Source organism: Trichechus manatus, unplaced genomic scaffold, assembly GCF_000243295.1.
Source record: "Trichechus manatus latirostris isolate Lorelei unplaced genomic scaffold, TriManLat1.0 scaffold00020, whole genome shotgun sequence".
Classification (NCBI taxonomy): Eukaryota; Metazoa; Chordata; class Mammalia; order Sirenia; family Trichechidae; genus Trichechus; species Trichechus manatus.
In genome coordinates, this window is record NW_004443956.1 from 4703864 (window position 1) to 4726388 (window position 22525).

The 22525-nt window shown below is 40.1% G+C and overlaps 1 protein-coding gene across 1 annotated transcript in view; it reads left to right on the forward strand.

Moving 5' to 3' along the window:
- RYBP (RING1 and YY1 binding protein) overlaps positions 1-21238 on the forward strand; it is an 86968-nt gene extending 65730 nt beyond the window's left edge. Inside the window, exons 4-6 of the mRNA XM_023727905.1 lie at positions 16443-16619; positions 16708-16806; positions 17229-21238. Coding sequence (XP_023583673.1) covers positions 16443-16619; positions 16708-16806; positions 17229-17481 — 529 coding nt within the window. The 3' untranslated portion in view covers positions 17482-21238. The remainder of the gene's footprint in view (positions 1-16442; positions 16620-16707; positions 16807-17228) is intronic.
- Positions 21239-22525: the final 1287 nt, after the last annotated feature.

Here is a 22525-nt window from a genome sequence, read left to right on the forward strand (position 1 = left end):
TACTGGTATGCATGCAGTATAAAATCATGCCAGTTTATCCAAATATCCCTTTTTATACACTTGGAATTTAGATAAATCTGTGTAATCTGAGATCTTGCTAGGAGTGTGAGAATCCCACTTGATGCCACACAGTACTTTTGTGATTGATCATATGGTTTCCCTAAGGTTAAATGAACCTGCTCTTTAGTTGTGCCATGCTTTTGGGACTCAGTTGTTACTACTCATAGATCTTTTTTACTTTGAAAGAAAAACAGAAAAGACGAAGAGCATTCCTGATGGATTTAGATTTACCCCCTGTTATGGATTGAATTAGGTCCCCAAAAGATAATATGTTGTGGATCCTAACCTCTATGTGAAGGATCCTAACCTGTGGTTATAATCCCATTTGGGAATGGGTTGTTGTCTTTGTTATGTTAATGAGGTATAGGAATAGTGTAAAGTGTATCTTGAGTCATTCTCTTTTGAGATATGAAGAGATTAAACAAGCAGAGCAGAGATGGAGGAAGAAAGATGCCAAGCTACATGAAGATCACCCAGGAGCAAGAAGCTCAGAAGAAACAAGGACCTTTCTCTAGAGCTGACAGAGAAAGTCATCCCATAGAGCCAGCACCCTGAATTCAGACTTGTAGCCTCCTAAACTTTGAGAAAATAAATTTGTTTGTTAAAGCCCCCACTTGTGGTATTTGTTATAGCAGCACTAGATAACTAAGCCACCTCTGAGAATTATGTCCTAGTTCTTAGCCTTAGATACTTAAATACAGGCACTGTAGAACAGAATGTAAATGCCTGCTTTTATTTATTTGTTTATTTTTAAATAGTACACTTCCACCTTTGTTTTCTTCACTTTCACTGGGTTCAGTTCATTACCCTTTCTTCTTGTAAATGGAGAAAGCCCAAGATTCATTGTACGGGCAGCATGGTTTCACTTTGGGTTAAACTCTACCGACTCTGCCTTGTATTTACTGTTGTATCTTTGAGCTTTGGTTCCTTTAACCTCAAAAAGTTTCTGAGGATCATGAAAGATGATGTCTGTGGAACAGTCAACAGAGTGCTACCTCATAGGAGGCATAAGAAACACTTATTTTCTTACTTTCTTCTTTCTTTTAAACTGTGAGCTGCCGTATTTCTGAGGTAGACATTCGTATTTATTCATTGAGAACCTACTATGTACTAGGCTTTTTGCTAGGGAATGGTGGTATGAAAGATGAGTCATAAAAAGTCTCTGAGGAGCTCAGTTAGGAGACCCAGAGAGACATATAAGTACAGCATTGTAATACACTGTTGTGCTACGTGTTAATATAGCATCTGCTGTCTTTACACATTATACAGAGGACATTTACTGAACTACTGTCGGAAAACAAGTAATTATTTTGAAGCAAGTTTGAGGAGTATAACATTAAAAAGGTCAGTACAGCCTCAGAGATGCTCATAATCTAGTAGGGAGAGAAGGACAAATAGGGTGATAAATTATACTGTAGAGTGGTAGAGGCACATGCCAAAGTAGTTTGGGAACCTTGAAGACCAGGCCACAAACTGTTACTTGCTGAGAGAAATTGGGAAAGATGTGGCATTTGAGCTGCGTCTAGTATGGATGGGTTTTGCAGATGAAATATGGGGAAGGACATTTCAGAAGCTAAGGGATTAGCAGATAAATATAGCAAGTGGTAAAAGGTATCCTCTGAAAAAACATAAGATAAACTCCAGTGTGGCTTGATTCTAGTATGGATCAGCATCTTGGGGTGGTGAGTGTGGAGGAAAGATGAGCTAAATTGTGAAGAACCCTTATGTCACACTAGGGAGTTAAGATTTAATTCTGTAAGCAACAGAAAATGACAGAGAAATAGCCAATTAAACTTAATTTTTAGGACTGATGGTCTCATAGCCTTCTGTAAGATAGGTAGAGAAAAGACCAGATGTGATATTGTGGAGAAACTTTAGGTTCTGAACTAGGACAGAGGAAGGCAATGAAGAGGTACAAGAGGAGACAGGATAGATTTGAGAGTCTCTTTGAATTTGATAAACAATGTTCTGAGGTCCTCTTGGCACGTGAAGAATGAGGACGGGGTGGGGGAGAGTATACCAGAGTATCCCTGGCAGAGTGTTCTGGACATGGTAATAGTAAATGATCCTGAAAACCTTAGACAGCACCCAGTCTGAAACATTCCTTAAGCATCATTTCACCACACTTATTTGCTAGGAATGTTCTTTTGAGAATTTCTCTTAGGCAAGAAAAGTAGTCATAGGATGGGAGGCACACAGAGATTAACTTTTTATATAGAAATATTTGTTAATGTGATGTCTTCAACATCACTTCCTTTGGTCCTTTGAAGTTAAAAAGGTGCATTCTAGAAAGAACTGGTTATTAAGATTTTATGACATATTTCTTTCAGCTACAGTGAATTTTGATACTTGAACATAGGCAAGGTTACTTTCTTAGGTGCTAAGATAAGGTGCGTGCTTGGACATTTTAGGATATAATGGATGACTGCTGATTGTGTATCTGAAAATATTTTCTTTTTCAAGTTTCTATTCTTATCCAGCCCTGGTGGTACAGTGGTTAAAAACTCAGCTGCTAAGCAGAAGGTCAGCAGTTCAAATCCACCAGCTGCTCCTTGGAAACCCTGTGGACCAGTTCTACTCTGTCCTATAGGGTCACTATGAGTCGGAATTGACTCAACGGGTTTGGTCTGGCTTTTCGGTAATCTTATCCAGAACTAATTAGTTTCTGGTTATTTCGTCTGGGAAATGTGTCATCAGTGTGTGATAAATATGACCAACACTTAATTCAACAACTTACTGTATTGTTTAATTTTTCAACCACTTGAAGCAATAAAGATACCCTAAAATTTTCCTTACGTTCCTGGAAAACCAAAGAAAATAGAAATCATGATAACCTGAAATGCCTCAAGTATAGATAATATTAGTTATCAGAGTTGTAATTGTGTAGAGATCATCAAACAGTCTTCCACCAAGGGTCGGTTTGGTGATTGGTTGGACTGGTCTCATGGTATTATAAAAAACGTAAAAAGAAGTAGCGTTTTACATTTACGTTAGATTTTCCACCATAGAAAAGGTGCTGCACATTAAAATAATGTTACTTAATCTGAGTGGCTGATATGTTCCTGACCAAATACATGATGTAAGGTGTATATAAAATACCTGAAGACATCATGTTTAATCAATGTAAATGATACATTTTAGGATGAGTATATCTATGTGTTATAAAGTACAGAACTTTATTTTGTAAAACTACTACAGAGTATTTGAGAAGAATGATCACACAACTTTATAAAGATAACTTTATTCAAAGTTCTTAGGATTCATCTTCCTTAGTCCTGCTTTCTTATAACCCCACCAACTAGAATGATTAACTCTTTACAGATATTTTCGACAGGTATCTTTTGATAAAAGTTTTGATGAGAGGTGTTACTTGTTCTGGATTGCCTTCCCATATTTGTAAGTATTCCTACCGTATAAACTAGCGGTTTTTACCTGGGTGTGATTTTGCCTCCCAGGTAACATTTGGCACTGCCTGAAAACGTGTTTGGTTGTCACAACTTGGGAGACGGGTGCTTCTGGCATCTAGTGAGTATAGGCCAGGATGCAGCTAAATATCTGCACAGGACAGCCCCACAGGAAAGAGTTTTCAGGCCCCAAGTATCATTAGTGCTAAGTTGAGAAACCTTGCAGTAGACAGTGAGGTTGAGGTCCTTCTGAAGTGATAATGAGCTTCAAGAACGTGATTTAGAAAACCCATTAGAACATGATAATTTGACCACGAATTGATTTGTCAGAACTACGCACAGTGCTACCTGTGAGAGCCGGAACTCAACAGGATGGCCTTGTTTTTCTGGGTGTCTGCAAGTTTTCAGCCTTTGACAGGGTGCAGTCTTACTACTTTTAGTGGAAAATATACTCATATGTCACTTAATGACTACAATACGTTCTGTGAAATAAGATGTTCTGCGATTTGGATGTTACACGAACACCATATTATTTACAGGCAGTCCCCGTACAATCCATAGTCTTTTGTAAAGTCTATTATATTAAAACCTTATGGGAACCATCTGGACAAAACCCAAGAGCTGGATACAGGAGGCCAGCCTTGCCAGGTGTGTGGCTGCAGGCTGGGCAGAGGCTGTGCTGGCAGCCAGGTTGGGACCTGTGCTAGTCTGGCACAGGGCAGGGGGCACATGGTGGTGGTGGGGAAGAGATGGCTGTGGGGACCTGGTGGGGGGAGCAGGTGTGCAGGTGCCAGGAACGTGGCTGGCGGTGGGGGTGCTGGCTGCTGCCTCCCTGTTGATGTTGCCACTTCCTGATCAGCCTGCAGCCTGCGGGTGCCCCCGGGAGTGAATGGCTGCATGGCTTCTAGGCTGGTGCATGAAACCAGGAGGAGGAGGAGGCACTAAGGGGATTCAGATGTGCCCTGGAGCCCCGCTACTTGTTCACTCTGAGGTTTTGGGGTCTTTAAAACCATTAGGAAGAAATAGTAAACAAAAGGAGAGCTGCTTTCCCTTTAAAAAAAAAAAAAAAAGGAGAACCAAAAAAAACCTTACGAGACCATGAATACATCTTTATGTGGTCAGATGTTGCCGGGCGGTATGTGACACATAACTGTGTTTGAGTCTTCGTTCTCTGACAGTTTTCTGCCTTACACACGTTCCAGATTTCACAGGTTTTACTGTATTTTCATGTAGCACCGAACAGTTTTTGTTTTGTGTTAAAAGATTAGAGTTGAGGGAAACCTTAAGGATTTGCTTAGTTTAATCCAGCTTTTTAATTTTACAGACAAGGAAAACCAAGACCTGCAGAGGGCAAGTGATAAATATTTGTTAGGCCTTTTGCTTGTTTTGTGTGTCTGTGTGTGTGTGTGTTTTGAAGTATCCAATAGCTGTTCAAGGAGCCCTGGTTGCGCAGTGGTTAAGCACTCACCTGCTAACCAAAAGGTTGGCAGTTTGAACCCCCAGCTGTTCCACAGGATAAAGATGTGGCAGTCTGCTTCCATATAGCTTTACAGCCTTGGAAACCCTATGGGACAGTTCTGCCTCTGTCCTTTAGGCTTGCTGTGAGTCAGAATCCACTCAGTGGCAATGGGTTAATAGCTTTTCTTTCCCTTTTTTTTTCTTTTTAAGAATTACTAATTGTTTTGTGTTTTGCAATTGCCCAGTTTTGTGACATGAACTGTAATTTCAAATTTGTTAAATGTATTTTAAATGGCATCTTTGATAGCTGTAAAGTAATTTGCAGAGCAGATTGGATTTTTTTCGTGTAGTGTATCTTAGAGAGACTTGGCTTCATCAAGTTTATTTGCATCTGAAAATATGATTTGCTTAGAGATTTTTAATTTCTGTGATTTATTTTAATCATTGACATTACTTATAAGGAATTTTGTGTGTCTTTTTGAGGGGAAAGGGAGAGATGACGTCCAATTCACTAAGCTATCAGTGTTGTTCGTAGAATGTATCTAGTATTTATTCCTGACCATTAAAAAAAAGCTAAACAAATTACAACAGAGGTTAAACTGCAAACTTGGCCAACACCTCTAGAACAACTACTTTATTTAGTTGTCTTTCTTAAATATTGAAAGCAAGTGTCTGAGTTAAAGGAATCTTGTTGGACCCTGGACTCATGCAACCCACGACACAATGGGATTGGACTGTTGTGATCCATAGGGTTTTCACTGGCTGATTTTGAGAAGTAGATCTCCAGGCCTTTATTTTCTAGTCTGCCTTAGTCTGGAAGCTGTGCTGAAACCTATTTAGCATCATAGCAACACACAGTCCTCCACTGGGTGGTAGCTGCGCTTGAGGTGTATTGGCCACAAATCAAACCTGGATCCTCTTTCTCATGTGGTAGGTGAGAATTCTACCACTGAATATTTGGCATGGTTATTAAGGACCCCAAGAAATGATTGTTTGTGTTATATCTGTAGACACTTTTCATATTAGAAATTAGAACTGAGATATGTTTAAAACACAAGAACATAGGCATACATTTCATTAGCTGTCTTCACGTCGTGTAATCTTTGGAAGACTCCGTTGTAAACTCATGAGAGAATGAGAGTGAAAAAGACAAATAATGTCTTAGAATTATCGTGAAAAGAGTTTTGATCTCATAGACCCTCTTGAATAGGATATTGGAGACTCCTAGCGGGTCTCTGGATCACACTTTGAGAACTGTTCGACTAATGTGTCTTTCTGTTACTGCCAGGTTGGTTTATGAAGTAGGCGTTTGTTTTCAAGAGTCTAAGCCAGTTGTAACTCATTTTACTTACTGAGTGTATGTTCCTGAGTTGCCTGCACTTGCTGGTGCTCGAGTATTTATTAATTGTGTTTTCAGGGAATATAAAACATTTGAATATTCGAAATGACATTTTCGAATCTAGAGTAGAACATTTCAGAATTTGCTATTTTAAATAAAATTAAGGGTACTTATGTTAGTTCTGTTGGAGGCAGTTGTTCCCAAGCAAGCTGTATCTGGTGAGAGTTTGTGTAATATTGTGTATGTGGTACAATTGAAGTCTGTTGGCCTCCTCTAAAGATACCATCGTCTTTTAAAAGGAATATCTGCGAAGCCAAAATTCTCTGGAGTATGCAGAAAAATTGGCAGCTATGTTGATAAGGCTCCTCAGTCAGTGCTTCTGTTGCTGCTAGACAGCATAATTAACACTAGGACACCAGCATTGCAAAGGATTTATGTCTCAAACTTTTTCCCAGAGCAAAGCCGTCTTCTTTCACTTGTAAATCTTTTTATTTGCCTCCCAGTATCTGAGGTGCAGTGGTTAAAGAGGAGACTGCTAACCCAAAAGTCAGCAGTTCCAATCCACCAGCTGCTTCTTGGAAACCCTATGGGACAGTTCATAGGGTCTCTATGAATCAGAATTGACTCGACAGCAGCGAGTTTGGTTTTTTTGTTTTTTTTAATCTGAGGTCAGTGGTTAGAACTCACCAGCCTTGGAAACCTATGGGGCAGTTCTACTCTGCCCTGTAGGGTCCTTATGAGTTGAAATAGACTCATACCCTGCGGTGTATGATCCTAGCAAAGTTAAGTGACAGTTGAGTTTTAATTATCGATATTATATCCTAATTATCGATATTATATCCATGATTGGCTTCATTGAAAGCCACGGGGTCATATAGGTTGCTTTTTACTCTGGTGTAGCTTGGCCTGACGTTGTGGAAAGAGCAGCTCGGGAAGGCCGTGAGTGGTAATGCTGACATGGGCCTGAGCCAGCAAGCTGACACAGGGGCATGTCGTCACTGGGAATAATGTAGTACAACAAGGTCTTATGTTTCCTGCATCTGGGAAGAGTTAGGTTGGAGCTGTTGTGTGGCTTCGTCTTTCCACAGCTGAAGAGATGAGTATTTGTCTAGTGGTCTGTTAAGATAACTAGCCCCTTAAAAATAGTGGCGAAGAAAGCATTTACCTAGAAACTCGCTGGGAATTTACTTCTAAACCAGATTGTCTGCCATATTTCTTCATCTGTTATTCATTGGGCTAGGTGATCACATTGGTGGGCCTTAGTAATACTGTACTGTCACACTACAGCAAATGTTAAAAGGTACCAGAATATTTTAAGAGATTGAAGTCACTTATTAAAAAGCACTCAGCCTAACATGGTGTAGTGGAAAGAATACCAGACTAATAGTCTGGAGATTCTGATTCACTTTGCCCTAGTTGTTAACCCTCTCTGTTTTTTAAAAGTAGAACTAATAATGGCTGCCCAGCTTACCTTTTAGAATTGTTGAGGATAAAGTAAGATAGAAGTTGTTTAAAAGTAAGTATAGGAAGAGAAAAAGAGCCCTAAAGATAGCCTATTTAAATAAATCCGTTTTTTAAATAATTTATTTTTTGTTGTTGAGAACATATGCCAATTCACCAATTTCTGTATGTACAATTCAGTGACACTGATTATATTCTTCAAGTTGTGCAGCCACTCTCACCCTCCTCTTCTGAATTGTTCCTCCACTATTAGCATCTACTCACTGCCCCGTAAATTTCCTATGTAATCTTTCAAGTTGCTGTTGTCAGTTTGATCCCATATAGATAGTTCTTAAAAGAGCACAATACTCAAAGCAGACAATCTTCACTAGTTAAGCTAAACTATTGTTTGGTTTAAGGCTTAAGATTATCTTAAGGTAGTAGTTTCAGGGGTTCTTCCAGGTTCCATGGCTCCAGAACTGCTGGATTCTGTGGGAATTTTAAATTTCTGTTCTGCCTTTTCTCCCTTTTTGATCAGGATTCTTCTGTTGACTCTTACATTAAAACATTCAGTAATGGTAACCGGATGGTTCCAGTTCTTCTGGTCTCATGGCAAGGGAGGCAATTGTTCATGGAGGCAGTAGCCTCATATTCCATTTCTTCCTCCTATTCCTGACTCTCCTTCCTGTGTTGCTCCTGGTGAATAGAGACCAATTGTTGTGCCTCAGATGGCCAGTTGCAGGCTTTTAAGACCCCAGGTACTACACATTGAACCTAGGAGGCAGAACAGAAGCATGAAACACTATATTAGGTGAATTAACTAGAGTGTCCCATGAAACCATGACCCTAAAAACCTTCAGACCAAGAAACCAAATCCCATGAGGTGTTGGGTTGTTACTTTAAATGTATTTTAGTTTATAGAATTTTATTTCCCCCTAATTCTCTCATATTTAAGGCTTCGTGGTTGCTGCTGTTAGAACTACAATCTTCACTGTTCTGTTGGCAGCATTTCTCCTTTTATCTTTAGTCGTTGGTCTTTATCTAAATTCCAAGTGTATAAAAAGGGATATTTGGATAAACTGGAATGATTTTATATTGCATGCATACCAGTATCTGCATGGGTGAAATAATTCTGATGGAAACCCTGGTGGTGTAGTGGTTAAGAGCTACAGCTGCTAACCAAAAGGTTGACAGTTGAAATCTACCAGGCTCTCCTTGGAAACTCTATAGGGCAGTTCTACTCTGTCCTATAGAGTCATTATGAGTTGGAATTGACTCAATGGCAGTGGGTTTTTCTGTACTAGTCATCAAAACCAGGGGCCATTAGTGTTTAGGGAACGATGCTATTGAGATAGACTCTGATGCTTAAAACTTACATTACCTTAGAGGTAAATCTATGCATCACTCAGTTTAAAAATAGATTGTATTCCAAAAATGTATTTGCAATTTGCTTGTTTACACAAACTAAAGATCAAATTTATTTAGCCTCAGTGTGGCTTTAATAAGATACTCTCGCAAAGAAAATTTTTTTTTGCTGTTTATAAAATGTTTTCACATATTTGGCCTACCCGTTTCTCTGAGGTTGAATTTAGTATCATTTCATTTTTAAAACTTCATTTTTAGTTGGTAGGTGTTACTGAATAATCACTGTGTACAGAGTTCTGTGCTCATTTCCCAGCTGGTAAGGATATGTTTTGGGGCATCAGTAATACAGAAATTCAGTCATTGTTGGGTGGGGTAAAATTTGTCCTGGCTGGCTCAATGCTCATATATAGGATGATCTTTTGAGGAACGTACAGGAAAACAAGCCACGTGGAGAAGTCTCCTTTTAATTAGAGTACCATGATGTGATCTGTCATAAAGAGTCATGAGTTCCATAAGCCAAGTAGACAGACCCTGGTGGCATAGTGGTTAAGAGCTACAGCTGCTAACCAAAAGGTCGGCAATTTGAATCCACCAGGCGCTCCTTGGAAACTGTATGGGGCAGTTCTACTCTGTCCTGTAGGATCGCTATGAGTCGGAATCACCTCAACAGCAACAGGTCTTTTTTGCTCAGAGTTGTTAAATCCTTGAAGTTGCTAATTCTTCAACTAACAGATTATCAGGGCAAGGAAGGAGTTGGGGAATTCGTGTTCTTTACAGTCAGTCTGCAGAGAACCTGATCTGATGAAGACATTTTGCAAGTTGTAAAGAACTATGTTAATTTCAAGTACCTTGGGGGGAAAAAAAAGATGGATGAGTTGATTTATTCCAAAGCCTTTGTCTTTTGGGTATTTTAATTGAAAGGTAAAGCACCAGGTGGAATTCCATCCATGGACAAAAAGCAGAAATGATAGTTTATTATGAAAACTGGAAGTAATCAGGGAGAAAGATAATTTATTAGAAATTCCTTTTGCTCTTTGTTGTCTGAACCAAAAAAAGACTGCTTTGTCTTGTTGTAGTGGTAGCTGGGAGATACGGAAGTAATCGAGAAGTTAAGTAAGATGTCAGATTCCCCTGAGTACACAGAGGAAAAAGAAAAGCACATGGGGGGAAGTGCTTCTTTAAAAATATGGTTTTGCTTGTGTCCCCAAAAGTCATAAGTACACACATCAAAACAACCCAGAGAATTACCTTGTTTTGTGTTTTCATTCATGCTCATTCATTCACGTGTGGTCACACTCTGAAATTTTTCATCTTCAAAAATTAAGGCTGTCGCCAGATAAAGATTTGCTTCACTTTTTATGAAATAGATCTCTTTTCTGAAATATTAGCTGTTTAAATTCAAATAAGTAAACGTGTTTTCCTGATGATGACTATTATTGAAGTTTCACAGATTTTTTACTTGTGAACTCTGTTGTAATATAACAAAAAACCTATAATGTATTTTAAGAAGACTAGTTTTTTTTTTCCATAAAAAATAATAGTCTCAAAGAAAATACAAAAGCTTTTGTGCTGTACTTACTCATGAGGAAACCAGGTTACTCTGTTTACTGTATTGTATCTCTGGTCAAGTAATTTTGGGGGGGTTATTTTGGTTGGTTGGTTTTAATTTTTAAGCTCTCTGTTGATTGGGAAACTTGTATAATATGGACCCAGACTCCCAGGTTTCTCAGGAGACCGACCTGGACAGCTCTGTATTGAAGAAGGTCTGCCCATTAAACGAGAGCTGTTTACAGTGTGTTGTAGGACACTAAGAAGATTCACTAAGCAGTGTAGATTTGTAGGAAGTAACTTTCTCACTGATCAGTAGTGATACATATCACGATAAAGGTTCATTCCTTACAGGGAATGTTCCAAAGGCAGTGGAAAGCAAGAACATTCTTGCCAGCTCCCCTTGCCTTTTTCTCCTTGCTTAAGGGCTTCTTTTCTGAGTGAAGAGTGTGGCAGGGCCAATGAGGACATTGTGATTCTTGGGGCGGTATCTAGGTAAACTTGACCTGGGTTAACCCCGGCTTTTCATTCCTAGTACGTTGTGCTCAAGTCACATCACCCTCTCTCGCTCCCCCACTCTCATATATAGACATGCCAAAAATCAAATCTGGACTCTTTAAAAGTTTGAAGATACTTTCATACTAGGGATCCATGGAAAGAGTCCAGATGGAGCTAGGTTAAAATCCCAGCCCAGCCACTGTGAACCTTGGACAAGTTTCTCAATCATTCTGCTTCTCAGTCTTCCTCATTTGTAAACTGAAGTCAGTAATTCCTCTGCTAGAAGATGTAGTGCTAAATCTGGCTTCATGGTGTGGCTGTAAAATGGTTCTGCCTCTCTTGCTGCAGGCACAGTTTATAATTTCTAACCTGAAGAACCAGGCCTGGCCTCGCAGAAGTGTGTGTTTCTCTCTCACTGGAGATAGACCATTCACATTCTTACACATGACAGAAGAGTATTCATCTAGAAATAAGGAAGAGACAGATGGCAAAAGCCGCCAGAATGGTTCTGACATGGTGGCAGCATTACTTGGGAGGTTTCGCATTGGTGGCCCTTCCAGTTTTCTTTACCTACTCCTCCTCTCCTACCTTCTCAGGTGAATCCCCCCCTCCCCACGCCCCATGGGAATATTTGGGAGGCTAGTTGGAAAACAAGTCCTGACAACTGGACCAGTAAGCAACATCACGATAAACGGAGAAAAGATTGAAGTTGTCAAGGATTTCATTTTACTTGGATCCACAGTCAACACCCATGGAAACAGCAGTCAAAAAATCAAACGATGTATTGCACTGGGCAAAAACAAAAACAAAACCAGTTGCTGTCGAGTCAGTTTTGATTCATAGAGACCCTATAGGACAGAGTAGAGCTGTTCCATAGGGTTTCCAAGGAGCAGCTGGTGGATTAGAACTGCCGACCTTTTGGTTAACAGCCAAGCACTTAACCCCACTCTGCCACGTATCTGCTGCAGAAGACCTTTAAAGTATTCAGAAGTAAAGATACCACTTTGAGTACTAAGGCGCACCTGACCCAGGCGAAGCTATTTTCAATCGCCTCATACATGCGAAAACTGGACAATGAATAAGGAGGACCGAAGAATTGATGCCTTTGAATTATCGTGTTGGTGAAGAATACTGAATATACCATGGACTGCCAGAAGAACTAACAAATCTGTCTTGGAAGAAGTATAGCCAGAATGCTCTTCAGAAACAAAGTTGGTGAGGCCTTGTCTTGTGTACTTTGGACATGTTATCAGGAGGGACCAGTCCCTGGAAAAGGACATCGTGCTTGATAAAGTAGAGGGTCAGCAAAACAGAGGAAGACCGACCCTCAAGGAGATGGATTGACACGGTGGCTGCAACAATGGGCTCAAACGTAACGATTATGAGAATGACACAGGACGGGCAGTGTTTTGTTCTGCTGTATATAAGATCACTATGAGTTGGAACCGACTCGGCAGCACCTAACAACAATAGTTGGAAACAGCAGTTATAATAATAGAAGGAATAAACGCTCATGTGTTAGTGAAGGTTTTTTGTGGGAAAACGGTGAGGGATAATTTAAGAGCTGTTGCTTGTAAGCATATATATGGAATTTAGAACACAGCAATAGTTTTGAAACAACATAGGCATATTTAGCAGATGCTCCACTTATGTTGGTAATATTCAGGTCCCAGCTAGTTCTTTTTGTTTGTGAACTTCGATGTCCACAGAGGAGAGGAACACTTGTTTCACTGGTTCATGAAGCATTCCTTTGCTTAGGAGCACGCACAGACATTCACACCTCTGCACACGTATTAGAAGGAATTACAGCTAAAGTTTACCTTTTGTACGTGTAGCTTTTGTTCTGTAGATATTGGGCTGTGTTGCATGCGCTGGAGAAGAATTCTGAGAGTGTATTTGTCAGAACGTTGAGAATGATCACCAGTGGCAGAAACATTCAGATGGCACCTCACCTTTTGTCTATAGTATGCTGAAAGCCTTGGCAAGCTGACCTTATTCAAGAATAATCTGTCTGTATAATCATACTGTCTGGGTAGCTTAGAGCTGTTGTGTGTAGGTACACCGCACTCATGCCATTAAGGGTGATTTGACAGACACAAGTCACTTCCTTTTCTCTCTGGTCATCACCAGCTCTCTTTCCTGTTAGTGCCTGCTACTTATTTAACCAGACACCACCTTTGATCTCCACGGTTGTTGACATTCTTCTCTGATTTCTCATTTCTAAACTGCCCACAGACCCCACCCTAGCTCACGGTCCTATCTCCTACATCCTTGGGAATGGAGAGGCCAGCTGTGAGAGAACCTCGTAAAAAGGATGGTTTATCTTTACCTAGCATCTCTTTCTTATCTTCCCTTTCCCTAGGACTTTGTGAGTGCATTCTTTATCTCTTTCCTCTGGGACGTTGCTCTGTGAGTTTATCCCCCCTCTCTTTGCCTATCCTCAGTCTTTCTCCCTCTTTCAGTGTTTATCATGATTCAAGACTCCCTTTTCTCTAGAAATCCTCCTCAAACCCTGCTTACCCCTTCAGGTAATGACCAGGCCATCCCTTACCTCAGCACCACAGTTCTCAAAAAGGAGTTTGTGTTTACGCTTCTATGTCATGCTCTGTCAGTCAGCCTTCAATCCCTTAGTCTTGGCAGCCTGATCACATGTGCTCTGCTCCCCTGAAAGTCAGCAGTGACCTCTTAATCACCAAATTGTGTGCCCTCTTCTCAGTCGTTATCCTCCTTTGTCTTTCTCTGCAATGTTCATTTATTCATCCAATAAATAATTTTATTGAGTACCTGGTACTGTGCTAGATGCCATGGTGACAAAGGTGATTAAAATGTGGTGTTTGCCATTGGAGTACACAGTGAATTTGCAAGTACAGTGTAAGTGATGTCACAGAATTTCGTAGGTGTCCTAGAGTGAGGGAAGCACCTCTAACTTGCTTTGGGTGGGCCTGGTGGTGATGAGGCTGTGCATTCTCTGGGGCTAGGCATCTGGCATACTTTAATTCTCTCAGTGTTTAAGGTACCCTTAAATTGGTGTCTGTGGAGCCCTGGTGACACGGTTAAGCATTCAGCTGCTAACCAAAAGGTTGGCAGTTCAAATCCACCAGCTGCTGTTTGGAAACCCTATGGGGCAGTTCTACTCTGTCCTGTAGGGTCGCTGTGAGTTGTTACCGACTTGCCGGCAGTGGGTTTTTTTTTTTTTTAAATTGATGAGCAAGTGTCTTCTCTCCTTGGGTCACATTTCTCTGGCATGAAGTACATGTATTGGCTTCACTGAAATTCTACCTCAGGGTGTAGTTTTTCATAAAGTTTTAATGGTTTATTCACATTGTTAGCTCTGCGGCTGAGTTATTTCATTGTGATACCTGTGTATTGGTTAATGTATGGCAGTTCATTTTCACTCTGATGTAAACCCTAACCCCTGTGGACAGCTGATGTTTGTGTCCCAGTGAGCATGAATGTTTTGTAGTGGTGATTAGCTTCTTGTGAGTATTAACACAGCCATAATTTCTCTTTGAAGGAGTAGGGTTGCTGTTGTGTTAGAACCTATGAGAAGAAAAAGATACGTTTCCCATGGAGGTTGCATATGTGTTTTGGGGGTAGGGGAGCACTTAGAGGAAGTGCATTCTCCTTTCTCAAGGGATGCTTCCACGTGTCTTTGAATCCCTTGCTCAGTGACAAGACCACGTATGACCTGGGCTGAGGTGTACTTGCAGGTGACTGGGTTTCAGGGTGTGGCCATCCCCATGACCAAGGTCTGTGTTGGTGGATACCAATAGGAAACTTGTTCAGAGATGGCACCTTTGCTTGTATGTTTTCTCGTAAAGCCACACTACCACTGAACCAGCACTGAAGTGCCCAGAACAAACCCTATGCCTTCAACACTCATGCTAACCTTGATGATGTCATGGAGTAAGTGCTGGTTTGAAAAATTATCTGGATTCTAGACCCCATCCTGCTTTCTGTCTCTTAAATAACTGTGTGGCATTGGGCATGGAATGGGACAAGTAACTTACTGGCTTTGATTACTAGGAAATGAACATAGACTCCATGGCCTTAATAGGTCACTGTTATCACTGATGTTCATCTAGTAGGATCTACATTTGTAACTGGAGGTCTCCCTAGCCTAACAGCACCTGTTCCCTACCTCTCCTGCATCCCTGGTCAGCCACATCACATCTACTGCCAAAGGTTCTCGCATGCCAGGATTGACTTAGGTAGTCAGCATGCCGTGCACCTAGCAGCTTGGCTTTTATTTGTTTGGTTTGTGTCTTTGTTTTCTTGCAAAGAATAGCAGAAATATTTCAGGGAGAAGCTTTGTTTTATTTTCCCTAGGTTTGTTTTGTTTTGTTTTTCCAATCCTCCACCCCTGGCTCTCCCATTGATAGGCCAGATGTAGTTGGGCCGTCTCCTCCGTCCTGGGGAATGGAAAGGGAGCTATAGCATCTGAAAGTGATCCTTTGATGACGCCAGTTGCTTCACCTCATTAATGACCCATTTGGATATTTGTTTTTCTGCCTTGGTACTTGGAGAGTTTATTATTGTAACTGTCTGTCTAGATGCGAATGTCTTTGAAAATTCATATAGAAAAGCGCATAGGCACTCCTTTCTCCCTTTCTTGTCCTGTTTGGGCCTGTGAATGGCCATGCATTGTTGAAAAGTGTTTGGCACCACTTAGGATTGTAAACAATAGTGCTAAGAATCAGTGTCAGTTGGAGATTGGTGCGGACATAATTGTTGATGGCACAGTGAATGTCTCACTTGTCTTAAGATTTTTTTTATAGTGACTTTCAGTCTTCACCCCCTTGGGAGCTGGTATGAACCACAGTTACCTTTTATTGCTCTGTGTATGTTGTCCGTGCCAATCACAGCACTGCAGGGGAGCAGACCATGTTGGAATAATTAGGTTGAGGAGTGAATGTCACACTTCTAATTTCAGGGGATTACCAGTGTCCATGTAATAAAATGAGATTAGCCCTGTGAAGCAGAAGTATTTGAAAGCTGTCAGTCAGTATAATCTTGACAGCTCAGAGGAAGTCTCAGCACTCTCAGAGACAGTGTCAGGCTTTATTGGCTGAAATACTCGTGCTGCACAGGGATGTGCATGTCGTGTGACAGCGTGTATTGCAGAGATACACAGAAAGTAGATTTGAAAAAGACAACATTTTATGGGTTTATCCATACTACATAGAAGTAATAATCTAGAAATAACGTTCACTATGTAATTGAGTTTTGATTTGCAAGATACCAGTCTAAGGAGTTACAAGACCTAAATAAAAGATTTAAAGCAATATTTATAAAGCAAATAATGATGTACCTTTTCTTGAACTTTTTAGAAAACCCCGGATAAATTCTCAGCTGGTTGCACAACAAGTGGCACAACAGTATGCTACTCCTCCACCACCTAAAAAGGAGAAGAAAGAGAAAGTTGAAAAACAAGACAAAGAGAAACCGGAGAAAGATAAAGAAATTAGCCCTAGTGTTACGAAGAAAAACACCAACAAGAAAACAAAGTAAGTTCCTGGCTAACTAAGTATATTATTTTACCAGTGAATCAGAGATATCTTTTAAATGTCTCTTTTTTAAATCCCCCTCTTTTAGACCAAAGTCTGATATTCTGAAAGATCCTCCTAGCGAAGCAAACAGTATACAGTCTGCAAATGCTACAACAAAGACCAGTGAAGCAAATAACACCTCAAGGTACTTTGAAACAAGAATAAAATAATTGCTGCCCTGACTTGCTTAATCATAACCAGGAACCAGTGTGGTTTTGTACCTGTTGAGTTTGTAGGCTAAGGAGGGTGGGGTGAAGAGCTCAGTGTGGGACTGTTAACTTTTTCTTTTTTTTTTAAAAATAAAAGCTACTTTTCATGTGACTGTGGCTAAAAGAGGAGAAAGATTGGTTACTCGTAATTTTTCATGGTCCAAAGCTTTGCCGACTGATGGTTGGTTTCTGTCGTTGCTAAAGTTACTCAGCACACTTTGCAGTGAGTTTTGGTGTGTGTGCTGGATTCCTTGCCACAGTGTCACGAAGTCTTGTGTATACTGATGATCTTCTGCCGGAAGTAGTTTCTAATCCGTAGCTTATTTAATAGCCTGTTCCCCTATGGTGTTGCTTTCAGGCCCCGGCTGAAAAACGTTGACAGGAGCACTGCACAGCAGTTGGCAGTAACTGTGGGCAACGTCACCGTCATTATTACAGACTTTAAGGAAAAGACTCGCTCCTCCTCGACATCCTCCTCCACAGTGACCTCCAGTGCGGGGTCTGAACAGCAGAACCAGAGCAGCTCGGGGTCAGAGAGCACAGACAAGGGCTCCTCCCGCTCCTCGACGCCAAAGGGCGACATGTCGGCAGTAAATGATGAATCTTTCTGAAATTGCACATGGAATTGTGAAAACTATGAATCAGGGTATGAAATTCAAATCCTCCACCTGCCCATGCTGCTTGCACCCCTGGAGATTCTTCTGTGGACATCGGCCTCTTAGTGATGCTGCCAGGATAATTGCTGCTCGCCATGGGCATCTGGCCACCAAGGAATTTCGCACCCTGACAGTTACTCTTGACACTTTTATGTATTCCATTGTTTTATATGATTTTCCTAACAATCATTTATAATTGGATGTGCTCCTGAATCTACTTTTTATAAAAAAAAAAAAAAAAAAAACCTGCTGTGCACAATTTTCCATGTACATTACAACTGGTTTTTTGTTTTTGTTTTGTTGGGGGGAGGGCTGGGGGGGACTTTTATTTATTGTGTTCACAAACTCCATCTTTTCAGCATATCCTTTTAAGTTTAGTTCTTTCTTCCAGTTATACTATGTACTATCAGTTTTGATATAACTATATATATATAAATATAAAATTATATATAAAGGGTTATTTGAAACCAATCCATGGCAACGCTGGTGCTTGATACACTGTGAAGTGAACACAACATTGAACAGTTACAGATCTGGGACAGTCCCTTCTATGAAAGTGCTGAAATTAAAATCAGTCTTACATGAAGTATGTTCCAACCCATGTGGGAACTTGACCTCTCTCATCTGTCTAAAGAGTACTGGACGATATAAAAATATATATATTTTTTAAACAATGTGATCTCAAATTTAAAGACTGCTCCAGATAGCCTGCATTTGCAATGGAATAACTGACAAATCGTAAGTGGTTTAGGGAGGGCTTTGATCATTCAAAAGTAACACAGCTAGCTCCAGAATGCCAAGTATTCATGTAAATTACGGTTACACGTTAACGTTGCTGTTCTTACATAAGCATTCATGAAAATATGGTATTCTGTAACTCGAATTCCATCCATTTTCCAGACCTCTTCTCATGTCTGAGGTAAATCTACAAACTGTCTCTTAGTTTTAGGATTACAGCCGTCTGAACTGTGTATGGTTTGGTCCACACAGGAAGCAGTCCCTTGTTTCCACTTTCCATGTGGCATTGCAGAGGTGGTGGTTGGTAATTAAAATCTGTGCGCCTCTTGTCCCCTCATCTCACCCCTTACCCTACCAATTCAGTTGTGAGAATTCTGTCCTTTTCTTTCTTAAAGTCGACCATTGTTTGTTTTACTGAAGAAGGGTTATCAACCGCACATCCCGTGCCGACATGGAGCTTTTCAGTGTTTGGAGACTTCTAAGTTCCCTGCTGTGGAAGGAACTCAAGTTGTGAATGGCTTTAGCGCCAGCAGCCAGATTTGCAGGGAAAGCGCATGCTGATGGCGAGTGTGTGATCTTTTTCTTCCTCGACATGAAGATAACTTGACTAAACTCTCTTAAGTTTCTTTCCATTCTTTTTTTACTGTCTTGCAAGAAACAAAGACCACTACTATGATTCCACCCCTCCCTATTTTTAATTTCTGTTTTGTTTTGGATTTGGGGATTGCTCTTCTATTCGACTTTTGCATTCATACCCACAGAGTTAAGAGTTCTTTAGAGTCATTTCAAGCATGGGAACTTGATGCTAATTTCCTTTAATTTCACATCCTTTAGGAGTGCGGCGGGTTTGTAATAAGGCACCACATTTTGGTGTTAAAAACCTGGTTTGGGTAAGAATAGAAGCAACTTCTGTCTGTGGAGGCAACGAGTAAAAAAAATAAAAAATTAACAGCTTGACTTGAGTAGCCAACAGGAAAGGTTCCTTTCACATTTACATTAAAACTATTCTGTAGTCACTGATGTACCATAATTTAAATTCTGTTCTCAAAAGGTGTAGCTGACAAAGCAGTGCCATTTGTTGCTGTGGTCCTATTCTCAGATGCATGGACAATGTTCCTCTCTTTGTAAAAGAATGCTTGTATCTGGGATGCAAGCTATGCTTATCTTTTTAAATACATTTTTAAAGTATTTATTAATGAACCAAAGGAAATCGGATGCTTTCTATAAGCATCAGAATATATAATACATAGTGATTTGACTATGAATTTTAAATCCACATTTTAATATTAGTGGGATATTGCAAAGACATTCCTTCTAAAGTTTTAATATTCCTTTTATTAAGGGTCTCAGGGAGGGTAAATTAGTCAGCCATATTTATTTTCTAGAGGTATAAGGAATTGCTGTTTTTTAATTAACTTTTAAAAAAAAATTTAAATACCACCAAACTAATGTGGGTTGCACTGCTTTTTGAATCAGTAAGTGTTGATACGCACTTTGTTCAGAAACACTGTGTACTTTTTCAAAATTAGTTTCATGTAAAGTGATTGGACCCCTAGATTAGTGGAAAAAGCTGATAAACCAGCTACTCATAGGCTGCTAATTAATTCATCGCCAGTGTCTTGGTTTTTCAGTTTTGCCTCCATGATAAATTACAGAATAAATTAAAGAGTGGGGGAGGGGTAAAGGACGGGAGGATTGCTCTAGAACAAGTGGAATGAAATCGCCATGTTGGTAGAAACTGCAGCTAACAGTGGAAGTTATCTAAGCAATCAGATGTTACTGGGCCAGTCCTTTAGCTGCTGTTGTGTATTCTGTTGAGGTAGTGAGGTGTACGTACTTCATAGACTCTTGATTTCTGAAATCGATGACATCCCTCAGGCATGTATTCTGGAAATGGAATTCCTGTAACTTCCTGCATTTGCAGTTTGCCCTACAATTAGTAGGCAGCACGTAAAAACACTAGTGTAGATTATAAAGATTTATATTAAAAGAGGACCAGAAATACTTGGTATTCAGTGGCACAGAAAGCAGGTTAAAAAACAAAATAAAAAAGCACAGTGTTATGCTTGCAAGTTTCCATTTGTTTTAATGCCACAAGATCTTTCACACTTGTGCGTGCGCACACACAGAGCTTACCTGACTTGCTCTGCTTGAGTCATGCAGTTAAAAAAAAGGTAAAGACATCTTGACACCCACAAACTACTTTAATCAAAACCTTTCAGTTTCAATTTGGATATTTAAAAACATTGGCAGAAGCTTCTGTGAGTTTAGTTCCACTAAGATGTTTCACCTGCCTTATCAAGACCATTCTCAGTCTACTTTTTTAAGCTACCGTATCTTAAATTATTGAAAATTTATTAATTGCTGAATATATAATAACCTTTGCTTGTATGTAACCGAAAATGGTTTAAGAGCCAACATTTAGAGTATGACAATGGAGCTGAACAGTTTTTAATGCGCAAGCAGTTCTGTTCTTGTGTATGACTTGTAACCTTAATTTACTGTGTAAAGATGGTTACATTATTTCCTTAGCTTTGTTTGTTGGAGACAAATAGAGAATGCTTGTTAAGTATGTCAAAACATAATCTTGTGAATTTTTGTTAATGTATTATACGAGCTATATTTTTCATTTGCCCAGAAAGACAGCTTGTATAACGCTTTTTGGAAGTTTCTGCTCTGTAACGTCTTTAGAGCTGACAGTCTGTTAGGTTTGTTTTTTTCTTCATGCTAAAGTGTCGGTGGTTTTGTGAACTGGTCAGAAATTCACAGGTCTTAAATGTTTTGGGGAAATTTATATTGGACACTGCTCTTTGTCTAGCAAATAAAAGATGTTAATATATTCCTGTTACTGGCATGTGCACGACTATGTTATTAGAAGCCACTTTATCATTTTCCTGCTTTAAATAGAAATGTCTATTTATGAATTCTGCTTGTAGTTTTTTCACAAATAAAATAGTAAAATTTACATTGGAAATCTTTATTTTTGTGTGTCTAGATTTTAGCCTTAAAAAAAAAAGTTATTTTTGTACTCAGCTTTTTAACCTGTGGAATATTTCCAGTGTGAATAGGAGGCTCATTTCATTGTAAGAACTTCCGTTGTTTAACAAGCTGCAGTTGATTTGGTGGGTCTCAGTACGCATCTCAAAGGTGCAGCAGAAGGCGTAATTGAGCAAAAGAATGGCCAAATCTTAGAAGAAACGGAACTAATGAAATCTACCAGAAATACATTTTAATTTTAAAATTCTGGGAGCAAATTATGATATTTCCATCAGAAAAATTGGTAATATGTTTTTACTCCACCTTCATTAGATGTCTCAGCATGTCCTTTAGGGTAGGTTTCATTGATGCAAAGAAAGGAAATGATGATGATAACTGAAATAATAAATTTGGTGGACTGATAAAGTATATGACTGAAAACCCTCAAATGAAAACCGTGGTTCTGGCTGACTGCGGTTGGTGATGTAAACAAAATGTGACGTCAACTCAGGAAGTCACACCAGCAAAGCGGGCTTACTGCCCCATGCTCAGGAGATTGCTGCCTGCTGCTGGGCCACAGCAGTCACTGTAACCTGCCGAAGAACAAGGAGACCAAGATCCAACTCATTACCGAAGCGAAGACGTAAGTGGTGCAGTACCCTGATTTGAAAATGGGTTAAAGAAAACTTAGCAAGCTCTGTTTTGGTTTGGCCTTACTTTCCCGTTTGGCTCCTCAGAAGTCTGAAAAGGGTCAGGAAGGCTTGTCTAGAAGAGTTGAAGAGCTGGCATCAGATGGGGTCCAGTGTTTTCCGCATGCCATTAATGGCTATTGATAGGCCATCTGCTGTATTCCCTGCCCTTCTCTGCTTTCATTGGTATCCAAGGAGTCATTTGTGACAGCTGGTGGCACTGGTACCACCCTTTTGGGAAGGGTGGAAGCTACCTCCCACACAAGTTGTAGGCAGGCAGCAGGTGATTGTCCCCTATGGTGGAAGTGCGAGGCTGTCTTAGGAAAGAGATTGCTGTTTTACAAATGAGAATAGAGTTGAAGTCTTTAGTCTTCAGCTAAGTTCCAGAGCCGACACCAGACCATCTTATTGAGGAATAGCATACTTAGGGACACCATGTGATAAGAAGCTTTTGCCGAAGTAGTCTTGATCAAGGGTAGCATGATGTCTTAAGCCACAAAGTGCCAGCCATATGCTCTGTGGTGCTTTCATTGTCATATGGCATGGAAACCAGAGATGACACAGTCAACAGGCCTCTGCCCTGGGCAACCAAAAGC